The sequence below is a fragment of the Lagenorhynchus albirostris genome, chromosome 13, assembly GCF_949774975.1.
Source record: "Lagenorhynchus albirostris chromosome 13, mLagAlb1.1, whole genome shotgun sequence".
Lineage (NCBI taxonomy): Eukaryota > Metazoa > Chordata > Mammalia > Artiodactyla > Delphinidae > Lagenorhynchus > Lagenorhynchus albirostris.
In genome coordinates, this window is record NC_083107.1 from 82,878,227 (window position 1) to 82,896,839 (window position 18,613).

The window sequence follows — 18,613 nt, forward strand, 5'->3', positions numbered from 1 at the left end:
AACTGGTGGCAGAGATTTCTAGGCGTCCAAAGTAATTGTCAGTAGGTCCATCCAGGAACTCTGTTCCCCTAGAGAAGGCCCAGCCCTCAAGCGCTCCTCACTCAAAGCTTACAGACTCCTGCTCTGCGTACAAGCCTAACAAGCTGGTCATCGCGTCCTCCAGCTCACAGCGCTGCGGAACAAGGCACCGAGAGCGGTGGAAGCCAGCAATTAGCAGGGATAAGGGTGTCAAAATATTAAAAAGTAAATGTTGAAAATGGGAAAGCCGACGGTCTGGCACCAACCTAGGGGCAGGTACTCCCACACCGCAGGTACCAGGCACCAAGAGTTTCTCTAGATTTCCGCGCTGCCCCTTAATTTATGCCCCAAACAATGGTAAGCCTTCCTCCCCAGAAGATAAACTATGACCAGTGCCCATGTTGAATAAGAAAGAATGTAAGACATTTTTAAACAGAAACAGACTCACAGACATAGAAAGCAAACTTACAGAGGGGAGAGTGACGGGGGTAGGGGTCGAGGAATAGATTAGGAGTTGGGGGTTAACAGATACACAATGCTATACATAAGATAAACAAGGACCTACTGTACAGCACAGGGAACTCTACTCATGGAAAAGAATCTGAAAAAGAATAGATATATGTATAACCGAATCACTTTGCTATAACTGAAGCTAACACAGCATTGTAAGTTAACTCTACTTCAATTAAAAAATGCTTTAAAAGAAAGAATGTAATACATTTTAAAATATAGGACATTTTCAATAGAAGAAGTGGAAAGAGAAGAAAGTTTACGGGAGCACTGAGGGTGAGGACCTCTGCTACAGAGAGCTCTACGCTAAGGAACGCGATGAGCTTTATTAACGTGGGGAATCAGCTCCTGTCGACTGACCCGAGGGTGCTGGGAAGAGAGCACCACCATATTACCAACCAGCAGGTGGGCAGGCCTCCCCGCCAGGCCCTGCGCACATCACAGGGACAAAGCCACACTCTCCTCAACAACCTGACTAGCTCTTCACTCTTTGGCTATAATGTCTTCTAACTCCAATCACTTGTGTAAAGGAAAAACAAACGAAAAAAAACATGACTTCTATGCATGCTGGTCAGTGGGACTTTCAGGTTCTTCTTTCCGGGTGAGTGAATTGAAATTCCTCAGCCCCAGGGCCACTCTCGGCTCTCGCCCTGTAACTCCGTCCTGGAACTCCGTCCTGGGCTGAGCCTCCGCCGGCCCCTGCCCTCACCTGGAGCAGGTTCTATGGACCAAGAGTACATATCTCACAAGCGATTCTCTGAAACCAGAGACGGAGATGACATACCTGTAAATGACCTTTCAGGAATGTGCTTTCATGCAACCATTCATTAAAAGGCCACTTCTTAACACAGAAGTGGCCCTGGAAAATCTTTCCAGGATTCTCACAACCATCTGGTAAGAGGAAAAGAACCGAGGAGACTGGCCTGACTTTATAACCAGCCTAATTTCACACATGTTACATTTCTGGAGCTGCCTTGTTTTTCCCTTTATCCTGCATTACCGCAGAGGAATTCACAGACTCTCTGAAGGTGAGAATCTCACCCTTTAGTAACAAAATCTCACTTTATATTAAGCTGGCCTTTCTTTGGAGACGGTCCAACTGCTTTATAAACATTCTTTCATGCTGAAGAGCAGGTAGGTGGTAATTATTATTCTTTCTAGGCAAGAGGTAGGATTGAGAGTCTTGGCCATGCAGAACTGAAATGTTTTTTGAACGCCTGAGGAAAAGCAAAAGCAAGGCTTTAAAAATAAGAGATAGGACAGATGTGACCAAAAATAGGAGTAAGAATGGTATACAAAATACCAAAAAAGGAGAATTCTCCTATAAGCAACTCACTCTCGGCGACAGCTTCTTAGAAGCAGCCACTTGGCGTCCTTACAGCTGCAGACCTTCAACACCAGCCCTGGCCTGGAAAGCCCGGCCTGGTGAACGTGAATTTGGGCACAAATAAGGTATTTGCTGGGAAACAGGATCAAAAACCCTAACTCCATAAAGTACAAGCAGAAACTACAGTCATGCACGTGGACTCAGAGCTACTGTCTTCCGGGCTTTCGTAAGCTACCCGACCATAACGACACTGAAATGTCACCTGTGGGGTGACATTTCTAATTCCCGCTTATCCCTGTCATCCTGATGCTGGCCGGTGAGGCGGGAATGGTTTTCTCACACTGTTTTAAGGGGAGGAAACTGAGGTGTCTGGCTGCTCGTGGCCGCAGCAGTTCGGCCCGCTGGGCATCTCTCTTTATGCTACACTTTACCCGGCATTGCCTTCCCTTCCGTTCTGCCCCCTTTTTCCCCCAAGGCGTTGACAAGGGGCCTTAAATCCTTTAAATACCACAGTGCAAAGAGCATGGGATTGGAGTTTTAAGACCCAGATGTGACCCCTAACCTGTCCCTTGCCGGCTACGGGCCCCATCTGAGACGGAGGTAACGTGAGGGATCTCGTGCAGCTGACAGGAGGACTCAGTGAACGAGGAAGAACCAGTGCACAGTGCTGACAGTGCCGCGCGTGCTCAGGAAGTGACGGCCGTGGGTAAGTCCCTCGCTGTAGGAAGGGGGAGGACAGCGAGGCCTGGAGGGGATTTCTGATGTGCCCAAAGTGGCAGAGCCATGGGGCAGTGGCCAATGTGCCCATCACAATGTCCAGGCCCTGCTCTGCTTTTAGTTTTGCGGAAAATCAAGAAATGAAGGGGCTGCTTTTGTCTAACTGTGCAGCTGCTCATGTTAAAACTGAGGACAAGCTACTTCGAGTAGGATTCCACCACGTGGAGCGACGCAGGCGGGGCCCTTCCACACCTGGAGGCGCACGTCCAAAAGCTGGCAAGGGCTCAGACCTGTCCTGAGAGAGATTAGCCCTTTAAACCACCGGGGCCTCAGTTACCTAATCTACAAAGTGGGGACAACGCTGATTCACCTCATGGGATCGTTACAAGGGTTAAATAAGCTAAGGTGTGTAAAAGCAACTGGCTGTACTTCTTCCAACACCAGGCGTGGCGTTATCATCTCCATCTTACAGCTGAGAAAACCTGAGTGGAGATCAGCTGAATGAAGATACAAGAGCTGGCTGGGGAGGGGTGACCCTGGCCTCCCGTGCCTCTGTCTCCAGGCTGCCTGCTCAGTCGCCGTGCTAGGGCTTCCCTCTGCCATCCCCCTGGGACCCCTTTCACTGCTTTCTTTCTGGCTGGATCCTGTTCCCTGACTCACACGTCTTCCTCTTTCTTGGCTTCCCTCTTCATGCCGCTAAAGCACAACCCTTAGGAGTTCCACAGGAATGATGCTTGGGAGCAAACCGTCTGGAGCCTTGGGCAGCTGAAACATCTCTAATTCGAATTTCACGCTCAGGTGGTGGGTCTCATTCCAGGTTAGAATTACGTTCCTTGGGATTTTAGTGGCAATGCTCCGGGCCTTCAAGTTTCCAGGGTCACCGCTGAGACACCGATGGCATTGTGATGCTTAATCCTCCGTGTGCTTTCTGAAAGCGGTTAAGATCTTTTGCAATTTCACAGGGGGGTGCCTTGGGGCAGGTCCTTTTCCCTTACTGTCCTGGGCCCTCCCATCTGGAGATGAAAATCCTTCAGTCTCAGGAACCATCTTTTGTTCTGTTGCATTCACGGCATCCTCCTCTGTTTCCTATTCTCTCTTTCTGAAAACGCCTGTCAGTTGGATACCGGACCTTGAGAATTAATCCCTGACTTGTCTTTCATCTATTTCCCACTCTTTTGTCTTTTTTGGTCCTTTTGATCTATTTTCTGAGAGATTTCTTTTACTCTAACCCTTCTCATCGGATTTCCAATTTTATATTTTCTTATATTGATTGTCTCTCCCCTTTTTTAACGACAAGCTTCATCCCATTCTCTCTTCTGATTTCTCTGAGGAAGTAAGTATAATTTCTTTAAAGTTTTCTTCTGCTCTCTGCATTGTCTCTGTTTTCCCCAAGTTCTTTCTTCTGTTTATTTTGGTCTCTTTCTTTCTGGAGGCCATTCATTCATATTTAAGAGAGAGGCACGAAGCAGCTGGCTGGCAGCTCAGGGGGCAAGGAAGGGGCTTACCCCCCGCCCCCCCGCGCAGGGTCTGGGAGATGAGGCGGCAGGCTGATTTTACACTAGACGACCCCTGACACGTCAGCATCTATAGATCTTCCCCAGGACCATGCAGCTTCCCCAGTTTAAAAAAAAAAAAAAGCTCCACTGTGACTCAGTGGTGAGGCCCTAACAAGCCGTGTGCCATTGTCCGGGCAGTGGGGCTGGAAAGGGGCTGGGCTCCACTGTGTGCTCTGCATGCTGTCAGCCTGTTTGGGGCAGCGATAAACGGGTGACAAACCTGACAAAGGCCCCAAGAGATTCCAAATTAACCCGAGTAAGAAACTTAAGCACAGCAACGGCTTTTTATATTTACCACTTCCAAATGAAACACTTTACAAGTGAAGACAGGGAGGGAGACCGAGAGCCTTCATGATCCGGTTCTTTCCCTTCCTCCTTATTAACTCATACATGTGTCCCTTGCTCCTGCCCTTCTACGAGCAGACTGACAGACCCGCCATCATCACCGCTTCAAGAATGATGAGCTATTTTTTCACTTGTTATAAGCTTGCTGACAGGAGAAATGAAAAAGACACTGTTGTTTGCGACCTACACAGAAAGCATTATTGAGTTCTTGACCTGGTCTGCTTGTCCACGACCTTTGGGAGAAGCTGGGGGAGAAAAACAGGAAAGACATGCCGGGACCATCCCGACGTACATTCCCCTTGTGGAAGAAACCGCTCAGCAGGGTCCCAAACCCCCTCTCTGCTCAATTCTTCAGAATTCTGCTCCCACAGTGAGGACGGCACAGCGCTGCCAAGTGCAAGGAAGAGTCCATTCACCCACGTTACCAAGCACCTACCGCAGGCAAGAAGTACTCAGTCCGTATCTCCACTCACTTAAAAAGTGAGACTTTTCTTAGGCTCTGCCTGTGAGGGCATAAAAGGCCTTTAAATATTTACGGTAATTTCTGTGCTCTGATTATAGGTTACCTTGCTGTGTAAGACAGGTCTGAAACCTATTTATGCAATATTGTTAAGTTTAAATACCTACTATAATTACCAGAAACAGACTATTCTACACAGTTTAGGAACTATTGAAAATTGAAGTCAGAGGCCCTTAGGAGGACGAATGCATTTACCCATTTTGTGCCTCAGCTGCACAGCTTCAAAATGCCGAGTTAAATTTGAAAGTCTTGTGAGAGTAAAAATCACAATTCTAAAAATTTACTCCAAAGGGACCTCACGCGTACAGGAAATACAATTCTTTTCGGTACCACAGGAGCTATGAAACGTATTCCTCGTGTACCAAACAAACCTTCATTACCGTCTAGGGAGCTACCTTCCCAGCTAGAGCAACTCCGGGCCCCTCCCATGCTGCCCGTTCGCTGCACACGATCATGACACTTACCAGGTTTTTGAAAAGCGCCGTCAACTCCTTTGTAAACACTGAGAACTTCAGGAAGGCGCTTCCCAGGTCCGGGTCATCTCTGCACACGCAGTTGCCCCCGAACTTCTCCAGAGCCTGGGTGTACTGCTCTTCGTTTTCCACGTGCGCTGCAACAGCAACGGGAGAGGTGCTGTGAAGGCCTCAACCACTCTAGCCCTGCCCCCCACCAGTTTCTTACTTGTGGATAAAATCGAACACATTTACAGCCTGAAAATCTGAGAAAAGCCAAGTCACACCGCGAACAGAAATAACTCTGCTGTCCTGACAACCACCCGTGGTGCCAGCGACAGATCCCAAAGAACGAGCGCAAGGACCAGGAGGGAGAGAGCCTCGCACGAGTGCCACAGCCTCCAGCTCCCGGGGTGAGACCCCCGGGGACGCCCACGCTTCCCCACCTCCTAGGACTCCTCCGTAGCCCACACGCTGGCGGGAGACACAGAACAGACCCAGTCCTCTGCTGGAACCCAGCCGCTGGCGTGACGCTCACCCAGCCGCATGCCCTAGCTTCTCCTTTCAACACCGGAAAAGCCACGGTCCTCAGAGCACAGGCCACAGGCCAGGGCGCCGCTGCCCGTGACACGTCCTCTGCCTGGGGGTCTTTCCGTGCCTCTGCCCCACGTCCCCGGCACCTTCCTGGACTTGCACTCAGAGTGTTACATTCCAAATGTCCAACTGGTAAGCGTGGTTCCCAGCACACTGGACGTGCTTCCAGGGTAGGGACTAAGTTTTATTCATCTTTGTGCTTGAAATATAAGACAAGACGCATGTCGTTTGATCAGGAAAAGCAAAAGCTGGTCATCCATCTGAAGGTATATATTACCATCATCAAGCTTCAAAGCAGCACCTTAAAATGTGAAAAACCCGGATTCCGGGTCTCCAGCTCTGTGGTTCCCAGGCCCTGTTGGACGTCGAAATCATACACGGATCTCTGTCAAACTGTAGAAGCTGGAGTCCCGTCTCTGAGTCAGAAGCTGGGGTGGGAAGGGGACACAGGTAATTCTGGTGAGCCAATGTGGCTGGACACGATTCCCTCACTTCTGGGTCAAGCATTTTTAAATGAATCCAGCCAGTCTGTAATGAAACAACTTCCTGGCATGGACATTTGATTCCTGCTCCCTCATCACTCCAGTCAGAAATGCAACACGACGACTGTACAGGCACATCAGTGCGGGCGGGCGGGCGTGTCACCTTGCATGGGGACTCCACTGGGCAGGGTCACACACCCCCCTCAGGCTGCCCACGTCTTCAGAATTCTGCTCCCACAAGGAGGACGGCACAGGGCTGCCAGGAGGCCACAGAAAGCCTTAGTGCTGCAGCTTCTTTGCCAAAGAACAGATCCTGAAAAGCCCCTGGCAGTGCCCCAAACAACTCCTCAGGGCAACGAAACCACTGTCGGCAGTGCCGGTGCCTGGGCCTGACAACCGGAGCACACAGGGGACATGTGCTTGCGGAAGGCGGCCCTGGGGCTGAGCCGGATCCCAGGATCCATGGACCGTGTGTCCACCGACCCTACCAGGCAAGCACTTTGCCCTCGACTTCCGGGGGCATGCGGGTGCCTTAGGGGATGCCCGTGTGGATCTAACAAACACAAGAGAACGTTAATTTCACTGTTTAGGCCCTTTTCCTTTTTTCTATTATTATTATCTTTTACATCCCAGAAAAGAGCCTGAAAGTTCTGGATACATTAAATGTATTTCTGAAACTATACTCGGCAAACGACTTGAGGCAGACACACACACACACACACACACACACACACAGAGCGTGACGAAGGGGCAGCAGAGCAGGAAGAGCCCTCAGAAGGTCTGGGCTTCGAGCCTATGCCTCCCAGTAAACGTGCACGACCTGGTAACACACGTATTTACTCCCTCTGGCGCTGTCTCAGCCACGTGAAGGACAAAGACCCCGCTGGGAGATACTCACAGGGTTAAGGTAAGAATCAAAGAATGTGGGTGAGGATAGGCAGTTCAACCACACCCAACACATACACGCCCACCAGAACTGACAATAGTTAACAGCAGCACAGATGTCATCTATACTGAGCACAAATGGTTTCCATATGTTTTTTTCTAGACTTCACAACAACTTATATATGACATGCATTATTTCTCACAATGCTGAAAGGAAACTGGGACTCAAGGAGATCAAGTAAGCTGTCCTAGGAAACAGGGCCAGAAAGTGGCAGAGCTGTGGTGCAAACCCAAGTCTGTCTGATCCCGACGCCCATCTGTCCCCCACTCTACTACACTGATGTGTGTTTCCTTCTAAAAACAGCTTACCTTGCCAAAACCAAAAGTACCCAAGTTTTAAATTTTTAAAATTCCATTTCAGAGGTGGATCAGTTACACCTATTTTGTTCGACTTATAATTCTAGAACATGTGGTCAACAGTGAAGGGCAGTTCCTTTCAAACCACACGCTATTTTATAACTATTTCAAAATTGGTCGTCAAGATGTGGGCAATTCCAGTGTGGTTTTGGAAGGGCGTGGCAGCCACAAGCAGACATCTGGTGCTGATGTCACTCCCCTGGGAGAGAGAAACAGGAATGCGGAGGCTAAAGTCACCTCGGGAGCCAAGTACTGCCTTCAAAATGATCCTGGACCCTCACAGCTGCTCTAGGAGAGCACCCAGAGGGAGGAGGGAGAGAATCAGCTTCAGTAAAGGCCGTGAGGTGGCCTACAAGCCTTTCGTTCAATGAAACTTAATAAGACTATAAGGTGTCAAAGCATCGTCCTTACTACCTGTTGAGTAAAGTGGGGTTCAGAGGGGTTTAATGATTTGCTCAGGATCACACAGCTGGAAGAAGGTGGGGAAGGGTCAAATCCATCCTGTGTTCACGCAGGCTGCCCCCAGCCTGTGACAACCTTGGAGGGAGGAACCTGCCTTCTCTCCACGGGCAGCCCAGCAAACCAGCACAGAGGAGAAACAGCCAGTGAGGCAGCCGGTTCTGGCACCAGGAAGGACAGATGCACTTCCTTTCATCCCTTCTTCTGGGCCTTTCAACTGACCACATGGTATCGGTCACGTTTTTTTATAAAAATTCTTTCTTTTTTTTTTTTTTTTTTGCGGTACGCGGGCCTCTCACCGCTGTGGCCTCTCCCGTCGCGGAGCACAGGCCCCGGACGCGCAGGCTCAGCGGCCATGGCTCACGGGCCCAGCCGCTCCGCGGCATGTGGGATCTTCCCGGACCGGGGCACGAACCCGCGTCCCCTGCATCGGCAGGCGGACTCTCAACCACTGCGCCGCCAGGGAAGCCCCTCTTTCCCTTTTAAATCTGCAAAATAATGTGTTGATCCCAGCAACCCCAGTGGTGATCAATGAGTGTTCTGGATCATCGTCACCGCCATCTCATGTATTTATATTTAAATCATTTTGATCTACTGTGATCACTGTTTTCTGATGCTCAAACTGTCCCAGCTTAGGTCAGTGGGAACCTCTTTACGCTGATCTAGTTGGAGTTTCTAAGACAAATTTCTCTTCTTGCAAACAACTTTGAAGCTTCTTGATAATGACCACAGCCCCGTGTCTCTCCGCGTCTCCCTGTAACAGCTTGCCTGGTGCCCACTGTCAGGACAGTAAACGCCCCATAACTACACAGTATCCGACTGGCCTACTGCTCCACGTCACCCAAAGTCTGAGATGTTCCTACTAGAAAGTCCTTGAGTGTCTTTATTTTCCTTTAGCCAAAACTAAATTTAAAATAGGAACCTAAAATAAATGGCTAGGGAATAAACTTTCTGGAAAGAATCCAAACTGGCTCTATCATCTCTTATTTACAGAACTGTCAAAACTGTTCTTCTAAAAAGAGCTCACTCTCCCACCTCCCCCTTATTCAACTGTATCTTTAACTCTGGTTCTTATTAATGAACCAGACCCAAGAATCTTTGATGTGGGAGGGACTTGGGAAAATGAGAACCGGAGTTGCTGAGACCACAGCAGATGAGACCCCGTTTCTCCCCAGTTCTAATCCCACAGCCTCCCATTTCCCACACCTCACTACACAAAGGTCAGACCTTCCACCAATCCATGCAAGGGGATGAAATGAAAGACTAACAGAAAACTCTGCTACGGAGCCAGCGAGCATGTGCACACGTTGCATTTAGAGGTGAGGGTTGGGCCTTGTTGTGTGCCTTCTAGTTTACTTGATTATGTCATTTTTAAAAACGGATACGGGCTGCCCTGGTGGCGCAGTGGCTGAGAGTCCGCCTGCCGATGCAGGGGACACGGGTTCGTGCCCCGGTCCGGGAAGATCCCACATGCCGCGGAGCGGCTGGGCCCATGAGCCATGGCCGCTGGGCCTGTGCGTCCGGAGCCTGTGCTCCGCAACGGGAGAGGCCACAGCGGTGAGAGGCCCGCGTACAGAAAAAAAAAACAAAAAAAACCCTGATACCAAGAAGGCCCAGTGCATATAGTTCAAGCAAAATTGTTGGACCCAAATGGGGAAAAGGCAGCCTTTTTACTCCTGCTCAATGGGCCACAGCACGGCGGGGGAGCCAGCCACCTGCCCAGTGCTGCCGAAGGACAAGAAGGGTCCCACGGCCAACTCATCTCCGCCAGCTTCAAGTCCACCTGATGCCTGCTCCTCGCTGCCAGCCTGCAGCGGGCTGTGATGGTGTGCTGGGTGCACACGAGACGAGTGCGACCCATGTCTCAGGACAGATGCACCAACCCGTGCACGATGGCCTGTGATGTGCTGGGGCTGAGGATTCAGAGACGCCAAGAAGGGGACGCTTGAGCTGAGGCTCCAAGGTCAGCTGGGAATTTCCAGACAGAGACGAGCAGGAACAGGAAGGTATCAACCCCAGGGGAACAGCAAGGAGTCCTGTGTGTTCAGAGGCTGTGAACACTTTCTCAGTCTTCGAGCCTCCGCCTGCACCCAGCTCCCGACGCAAAGCCATCTCAGGGCAGCACCAGCCTCACTGTCCTACCCACCTGGGGCCGCTCCTGGGTCTTTACAGTCCGAAGGATCCCGAAAAGAAAGCCGGTCCTTTACAGACAAGGACGCCAAAGCTCAGAGCGGGCACTGACTTGCTCAAGCTCACACAGCTAGTTGGCAGCAGTTCGAGAACTAGAACTCAGCTTTCCAGCCTCCGGTCCGCGCAAGTCCTCCCAACCAGGCGAGGAAGCGTTTCTTCATTTGCTCGCCACACAGTCACTATTCTCGGCTCTAGGCTAACAGAAATGTGCTACAATCCTCCAGCCAAGCACACGCACTGGCAATCCGAAGTCCAAGTGCCCTAACCAGAGACAAATGGGGGTACATGTTGGAGGGGGAGGGGGAGGCAGCCTGACGGTGCTCGCCTTGGCCAGGACCCTCCAACCCCCCGCTCCTGGCCAGGCAGGGGTCAGGCTGAGGTAAACTCATCCACATCACTGCACACGCCAACCATCCACACAGACAGCCCCGCCAAGGGCACGGTTTAGGAGAGACATACGTTCTCTGCAGTAGAGCTTTATAAAGACCCCCCCAGATGAGGATTAATATTCAAATGTGAGCCGCAATTGTAATGTCAGGAAAATCTGTATGACTCAGTGTCAAGGAGGCCAGGCCACTTCCCCTCAAGCTGTCAGCCCCGCACATCACCTGATCTAACTCTCGGCAGACAGCTCCTGGGAAAGCAATTTCCTGGAGACAAAGATAATCCCCACTTCTCAACAGGATCTCTACCCTGTGAACACCTCATGGGAGAAAACCATTTTTAGCACTTTATTTCTAGACTCATCCCAGATAAAAATCTTTCCATTCACAATTTGGTAATCTGCATTAAAAGTTCTAAAAACATTTTTTGCCATCCCCTCCCACTTCTAGAAATCTATCCTAAAGAAATAATCAAGTGATCAGAGATGTATGTACAGAACAACTGATAAACTGAAAATGTATTAAGCTCCAACAAAATGGAAATGGTTAAAGAACAGTGTCTCTACAAAATGGAATATGATGTAAGCTTTTAAAATCATGATGTAGGAATATGGTCAGGATAGAATGCCAAGTAAAAAAAGGGCAGGACACAGAACTATATATTTCATCTCAATTTTGTAAAAGGTAAAATGTAGAGAAAGGCCGAAAGGAAAGGACATCAAAATGCTAAGGTGGTGATAAAAGAGCAGGTGCTCGGCACCCGGAGGCTGGTGCAGGCCAGGTGCTTTCCGTGCATCGTTGTACCCTCCTTGAGGGGCATTTCGCAGAGGAGGGGACAGACTGTGGTGGCGGAGATACCTAGGCCAGGCGGAAGCTCCGAATGGCCAGGGTCACAGCCCGGAGGACCTCAGACCAAGAATGCAGCTCGGCCCCTCCCATCTCACAGAGGGTGGCATCTGGCCGGGCTGTGACTTCGTTCTAATGCTTTTCTGAATTTTTTAAATGTTCTAAACTAAGCTCATAGTATCTTTATAATCAGAAAACAACAACACAAGGAATAAACAAACTAGAGAAACCTGAAATGTCAGCCCCAACGGCTCAGTTACCTTGGTTCTCCATGCCTACTGAGGGTATCAGAATCTGTCTTTCTCCACCAGTTTCTCCTGCACAAGTTGACATGATAGAGACAGCTTTTGCAACCTAACCTGAGCACCTGCATCGTCTCTGGTAAGACACGAGCACCCACCACCAAGGGTCTGATGAGAACGCCCACCCGATTTCACAAGCCCTCAGGGCCCCGCTCAAGCCGGGCACATGGAAAGATGGCCTTGCCCCTGGGGCTTCACCATCGCCATTCCACCGCTCTCCAACACTCTGCGCTCCCCCTACTTTCTTTCTTTCTTTTTTATTTTTAAATAAATTATTTATTTTTGGCTGCGCTGGGTCTTCGTTGCTGTGCGCGAGGGCTTTCTCTAGTTGCGGCGAGCGGGGGCTACTTTTCGTCGCGGTGCGCAGACTTCTCATTGCGGTGGCTTCTCTTGCTGCAGAGCACGGGCTCTAGGCATGCGGGCTTCAGCAGTTGTAGCTTGTGGGCTCAGTAGTTGTGGCTCACGGGCTCTAGAGCTCAGGCTCAGTAGTTGCGGCACACGGGCTTAGTTGCTCCGCGGCCCGTGGGATCTTCCCAGACCAGGGCTCGAACCCGTGTCCCCTGCGTTGGCAGGCGGATTCTTAACCGCTGCGCCACCAGGGAAGTCCCCCTGCGACTTTCAAAACTTCATGCAAAACTCATATCCATCAAGACTTTCCTGGGGCGTCCCCTCTGACCTTATGGCGACCTCTTGATTGTTAACACAGGACGTACCTGGACTGGTGATGTCTGGCACAGGCAGCCAGCAATGGAGTTAAGAAGGTCAAGGTGTGGGCTGACTATTAAAATGTGTAAACTGCTGTCTGTGATCGCCTGATATCCTTTGATCCTGCCCTATATGAAGGACAACAAAATGACACTTGGAGTCTGTGTGAATAACTGAACACAACCCCAGTTACTTCTCGCTAAAATTCCTGCAGCAGCACACCTGGGGGGACGGGGAGTGCTAAGGGATCAAGACTGACCTACTGGATGATGTACTGTTTACACTGGTTCTCTCTGTCCCTCTTTAGCGATGTTGTAGGCTCAGATGACAGAAACCTATCAACGTTCAACGTTATCGATCCGTCCTGTATTTCCTGAATACCCCATCAGTCGAGAACTTCCCTGGATGCCAGCATAGAATCCAATCGTGGCAAAAGCCTACTGCGCCGCAAGCACTAACGAATGCAAAGATTCAGGACATGGAGCCCCTGCATCCAAGGAACAGCTTCCAATGAGAGACACGCACGCACCAATCAATTTGGCGCAAAGACAGGTTGTAACGAGGATGACCCTGGAGGAATTCGGGGTGCCTGGTACGGCCAGAGCACGGGGAGAGTCCACAGATGACGTGGCTGGAGAGGCAGGAGGGGGCCAGGGGAAGGACTTCATCCCAGGCACCCCCAAAAGGTTGCAAACTGACAGGATAAGACTTGCATTTAAGAAAAGTGAAATTGGAGGGGACAAAGATGAACCAGGCTTGGTCCCAGCCAACACACAATTTAGCAAGACAAAAACAAATTAGCAAGACAAAGATAAACATGCAATAACAATCCACGTGGTATACATGACAGGAGGGGGAAAAGAGGACATTTCCTGGGGCCTGCGGACAGGAAAGGCTTCTCAGAGGAGAAGCTTACAGGAATTTTCCTTCAGAATCCAACAGAGGGTGAGATTAAAACTGGGCTGCCAGCTGCTTGCCTCATCCAACTCGCCTTATCCTAGGAGCTCCTTCAAGTCAGAGGAGACAGGGGCTCCTGCTAATGAACTGGCAGGGCCCCCCGTGAGCCGGGAGCCCCCAGAGGCCGGGCAGGCACAACAGGGAGGTGAGTCAACATCTGCTGGATGTGGACCACCAGCGATTAGAAACTACATCGATCACACTGACGCCCTTTGCTGGCAAAGCCATCTGATGAGCTACGTTACAGGGCGTGCGTGTGGCCACTGCATGGCGTGCTCAGCCTTTCCCCCTCTGTTTTTACCTCACTGTACCTGAGGGATACAATTCCCATCACTTACAGCAGACGCCCCCAGCCCACCTCCACGGAGAGCACAGCAGACCAGGAGAGAAGTGACTCCTGTGGCCTCAGGGACAAGTAGCCCCCTGAAAATCAGTGGTCTCAAAGCCCATGTAACAACAGCCATTCACGGAGGGGAGACTTCACCCATTTACAGAGTCTCCTTCATCGTCACCACAACTCTGCAGGATTTTACAGATGAGGAAACACATTCAAACATATTTGCTAAATAACATAGTCAGTGTTTTACGGTAAGTAAGGCAAATAGCCAACTCTGTGATGGTATCCCCATCCACAAACCATGGGGGTTTGGCTACATGAGTGGTTCTTTAATCTTCTCATTATCACAGACAACAATAAAAATGAGAAGAACACTGTGGATTATCTTTTTAGGAAAAGGTATCCTTGCATAATTTTTTGTACAATTTTTGGGATACAAGGACCCTTTAGGCCTGTCCATAGACCCAACACACCAGGTAAAAAGCCCTAGCCTAGATGAGCATAAATCCCCTACCAAAAAATATGATGACCATGTTAATCAAATTTAATTAAGTATGATCATATTTGAGTACGTACGAACCACGTATAATTCAAGTTAATACTTGGGACATTAAGTCACAGATCTCAGCATACCTTCGGATGAGCTATCCTTCCATGATTAATATGTTGATCACAGCTGCCGGGATTCCACAAATTAGCCTTCTAAGTTCCAATCATTATCCTTAGCCATCAGAGAAGAGACAACGAGAATCTCAGAGCCTCATCACCGGAAGACGTCTCAAGGTCTCCGAGTGCACGTCCCCACCTCCCCCTGCAACTTCCCTAGAGACAGAGGGCCACCAACCAGCCCTCCGCCGGGACCCTTCCCACACCCAGCTCACCGCTGGGGCTGCTCCCCCAGCTAACTTCCCCCTCAGATATGAGTCAAAACCTACTCTCATGAAACTACCCAGGAGAGAGGAACAGATAACATGTCTCACTTCCTCATGCCAGCGGAAAGCCTTCAGATGCGCCTTCTCCCACTCTCCCCAAGCAAAGACATCCTAGGTCCTTCCAACACCCCTCCTACCACAAGGTTTCCAGCTCTAACATGAGCTTCCTCCTAAAATGTTGCTCTTACAGCACAATAGTGGGACAACTAACTACCTTTTTTAGCAGCACTACATACTTCCCTAAGGTCACCTGTGCTCACCTTTGGCACACCTGTCATGTACTGGCTCCCACTGAACTTGTGACCAGGCAAAACCACCTGGAGGTTTTTCATCAGCCATATGACACCTAAGATGCTCCTATGGCGTCGCTGCTCGGTGTTTCTCCCCTGTGCACCCTCGCTCACGTCCAGGCAGTGTGGCGCCGTGGGCACAAGGAGAGACTGGGAAGCACATCTGGTTTTGAATCTCAGCTCCTCTAACTGCCAGCTAGACAGCCCTGGGTCAATCACTCCTCTGTGCCTCACTGACCTCATCTGTAAATGGAGTTACTGATAGTACCTAACTCACAGAGCTGGTGTGAGGATTAAACTTATGTATTTATTTATTAGCACAGTGCTTGGCCTACAATCAATACCCTATATGAGTGTGAGATTTTTTATTATTGTTATGTTTCCACTCAAATTTATGAAAGTACATCAATACAGACGTATTTTCTTTGCTTTATCATTTGTTACAATCTATTCTTTTTTTTAATCACAGATATGGTATATACACATCCTTTGTATCCTCAGTTTTACTGTCTGAAGACTTCATCATAAGAATTTTTCTTCATGTTGCTACATAACCATAATTCCATCAAGTAGCTATATTCTAATGTAGTTATAGGAGGCTTTCAGTTTTTCACTTTGATAAGCAATGCAACAACGCAATGAGCATCCCCAGTAAAGATTTTATTTTTCTTGATGTGCACGGCCAAACTGCTTTCTAAAAACTCCATGCACCAGCTTTCAAGGCTACAAAGTAGCAGAATACCAGCTTCACTTTATTCCTGACAAACACTGTGGATTATAATTTAGTTATTCTCTTATGTAACAGGTGGGAAGTCATGCCAGATACAGTACCTTCTTAACGCACAATGAAATTTCACTTCCTAAACAATTACATATATTTCTTCTGAACTGCTCTATCCTAATTATGATATGGTAATAGAAACAATTCTGTGTTAATTTAATAGCCACATCCTAATTAGCATTGCAAACAACAGGGAGAAACACACACAAAAATTCTCATTTTCTTTTGTAGGCAGAAGATGGTAAGGGTTTGACGGAAAATTAGCATTTCTTTCTTTGCATTTTTCATTTCCAGGATGTGCCAATTTCTCTAAAAAAGGGTAAAGAAGGGATATCCCACTCTTGGTAAGAATAGCTCCACCAAGTCTTTAAGATACAGTAATTCTAGAGAAGTGAAAATCAAAGTCTTTTGTTGCTTCCTTCTTGATAAAGATGAATTTTTCCACCCACTGATATGTCAAATAGCTGAAAAATGTTAGCATCAACTTCTTGGGGGGAAAAAAAACACCTATGAGCTGAGACAGAGATTGGGAAAGTTTAGACTAAGAACAGTATTAGAATAAATATGAACTGGGTTTTTTTTTTTTTAAAGAGGTCAGATAGTCTATTGTAAGTGGGAAAAATTACTGTAGAAACAGTTTCTCAACAAATCATCATCATAACTGCTTTTGCAAACCTGTACACAAGACGTTCTAGAAAATACATCCAACTGTGTTGTTATCCTTTTGAAAACTGGAAGCAAACATAGTGTACTTGCTATTGTGTAAGAAAAGTATTGTTTTGCATATATTGGGAACATACTGATAACCTTTTGGCTCAGTCCAATGTTTAAAGTCGGGGGGAGGGGGCAGGGGTGTCTAAGGTGGTATTCTCAAGACCAGCAGCTTCACCATCACCTGGGAACTTATTCAACTAGCAAATACTCAGGCTCCATCCTGGACCTACTGAGCCGGAAACTCTGAGGGTAGAGACCAGCAATCTGTGTTTTAACAAGATCTCCAAGGGACTCTGGGGTGCTCTCAAGTTTCAGAACCACAACTCTAAAACGGGGGTTGGCAAACTTTTCCTAAAAGCAAGAGAGAGAGATTAAAGGATTTTGTAGGCACCAAGAGGCAATACAGAGGTTATCGAGTATATATGTGCTAAGATGCTAAAAACCATGCTTAGCTCACAGGCTGTAAATGACACAGCTGGCTACTCCAAGGCATCTCAACCACTCCCCCGCCCCTTCCACATACATAAATCTGTATAAATCCTGTTTACCCCTAAAATTTTAAGTTGATCTCTCCTACACTAAGAGGAGAGTGTAAGAACTTACAGCAGAAACGTAATAACATACAAATGAATATTACTGACATGTACTATGTGTCTGCCGGCCTCTGTGCTGACCAGTGCAGGGACACACAGGAGGTACATTTGCAGCTGTCATGCTGTTCATGTGTCCAGAACCACATCTGTCACTTTTTCATGTTACCTCAGTTACTCGTCACTAACAAGCCCATGAAATATTACTACTCTCCTTTTACATATGAGGAAACTGAGGCTCAGAAAGATAAACAACTTTCCCGGCGTCACAGACTTTCTGAGCGGCACCGCCAGCTTTGACTCCAGGGTTCCTGGATCTTAACACCCATGTGCTCTTTCTCCTAAACCACACCGCCTTTCAGAACAGGTCATGGACCTCAGGGCTTGTCATCTAACTGGGGGGCAAAGATTAACAGACATAAAACTATTTATAAAGAGCAAGATTTAAAGAGAGAGTAGAGTCTGCATATTAGATACTCTTTCAGTTTTGGCTGAAAGAAAAATCAAAACTGATTCAACCTCAAAACTCACAATTCGGAGGGGGACTGTGTTCAGCAGAATGCTGTCCCCTCCCCGACAAAGATGTCCACTCCTAACCCCTGCAGGCAGGGATACTGTGCCATCCGAGGTTGCAGATGGAATTCAAGTTGTTAATCAGCTCAACTGGAGATGGGAAGATTATCCTGGATCACTGGGTGGGCCCAATGTAATCACAGGTCTTTAGATGTGGAAGAGGGAAGCAGAAGAGTCAGTGTCTGCTAGGGACTGAACTGTGTGTCATTCCCCTCCTCCCCCCAACCAAATTCATACGTTGAAGCCTTAACCCCCAGTATGATGGTATGTGGGGGGTGGGCCTTTGGGAGATAATGAAGTTTAGATGTGCTTCAGAGGGGAGGGCCGTCAAGATACGACTAGTGTCCAGAGCCCGCTCACTCTAGCATGCCTACGCTCTCTGTCTCTCTCTTTCTCCACCACGTGGGGACGCGGTGAGAAGGCGGCTCTCTGCAGGCCAGGGAGACACCCTTCACCAGAACAAGAGCATGCCGGCACCCTGATCTCAGACTTGCAGCCTCCAGCACTGTGAGACAAATGTCTGTGGTTTAAGCCTCCCACGCTGTGGTATTGTCACGGCAGCCCATGCAGACTAAGACAGCGTCAGAGTGACAGAGCGTGAGAAAGACTCCACCAGCCACTGCTGGCTTTGAAGATGGAAGGAGGCCCCTAGCCGAGGAACTCAGGGGCTTCTAGAAGCTGGAAGGGGCAGGGAAATCTACTTGCTTCCAGGAAGGAAGCCAGCCGACACC

General features: G+C 48.8%; 1 protein-coding gene across 6 annotated transcripts in view; it reads right to left on the reverse strand.

Moving 5' to 3' along the window:
• ASAP2 (ArfGAP with SH3 domain, ankyrin repeat and PH domain 2) overlaps nucleotides 1-18,613 on the reverse strand; it is a 157,106-nt gene that overhangs the window by 79,128 nt on the left and 59,365 nt on the right. For all 6 annotated transcript variants that reach the window (XM_060169311.1, XM_060169312.1, XM_060169315.1 and 3 more), the window contains exon 3: nucleotides 5,458-5,603. In XM_060169311.1, coding sequence (XP_060025294.1) covers nucleotides 5,458-5,603 — 146 coding nt within the window. The remainder of the gene's footprint in view (nucleotides 1-5,457; nucleotides 5,604-18,613) is intronic.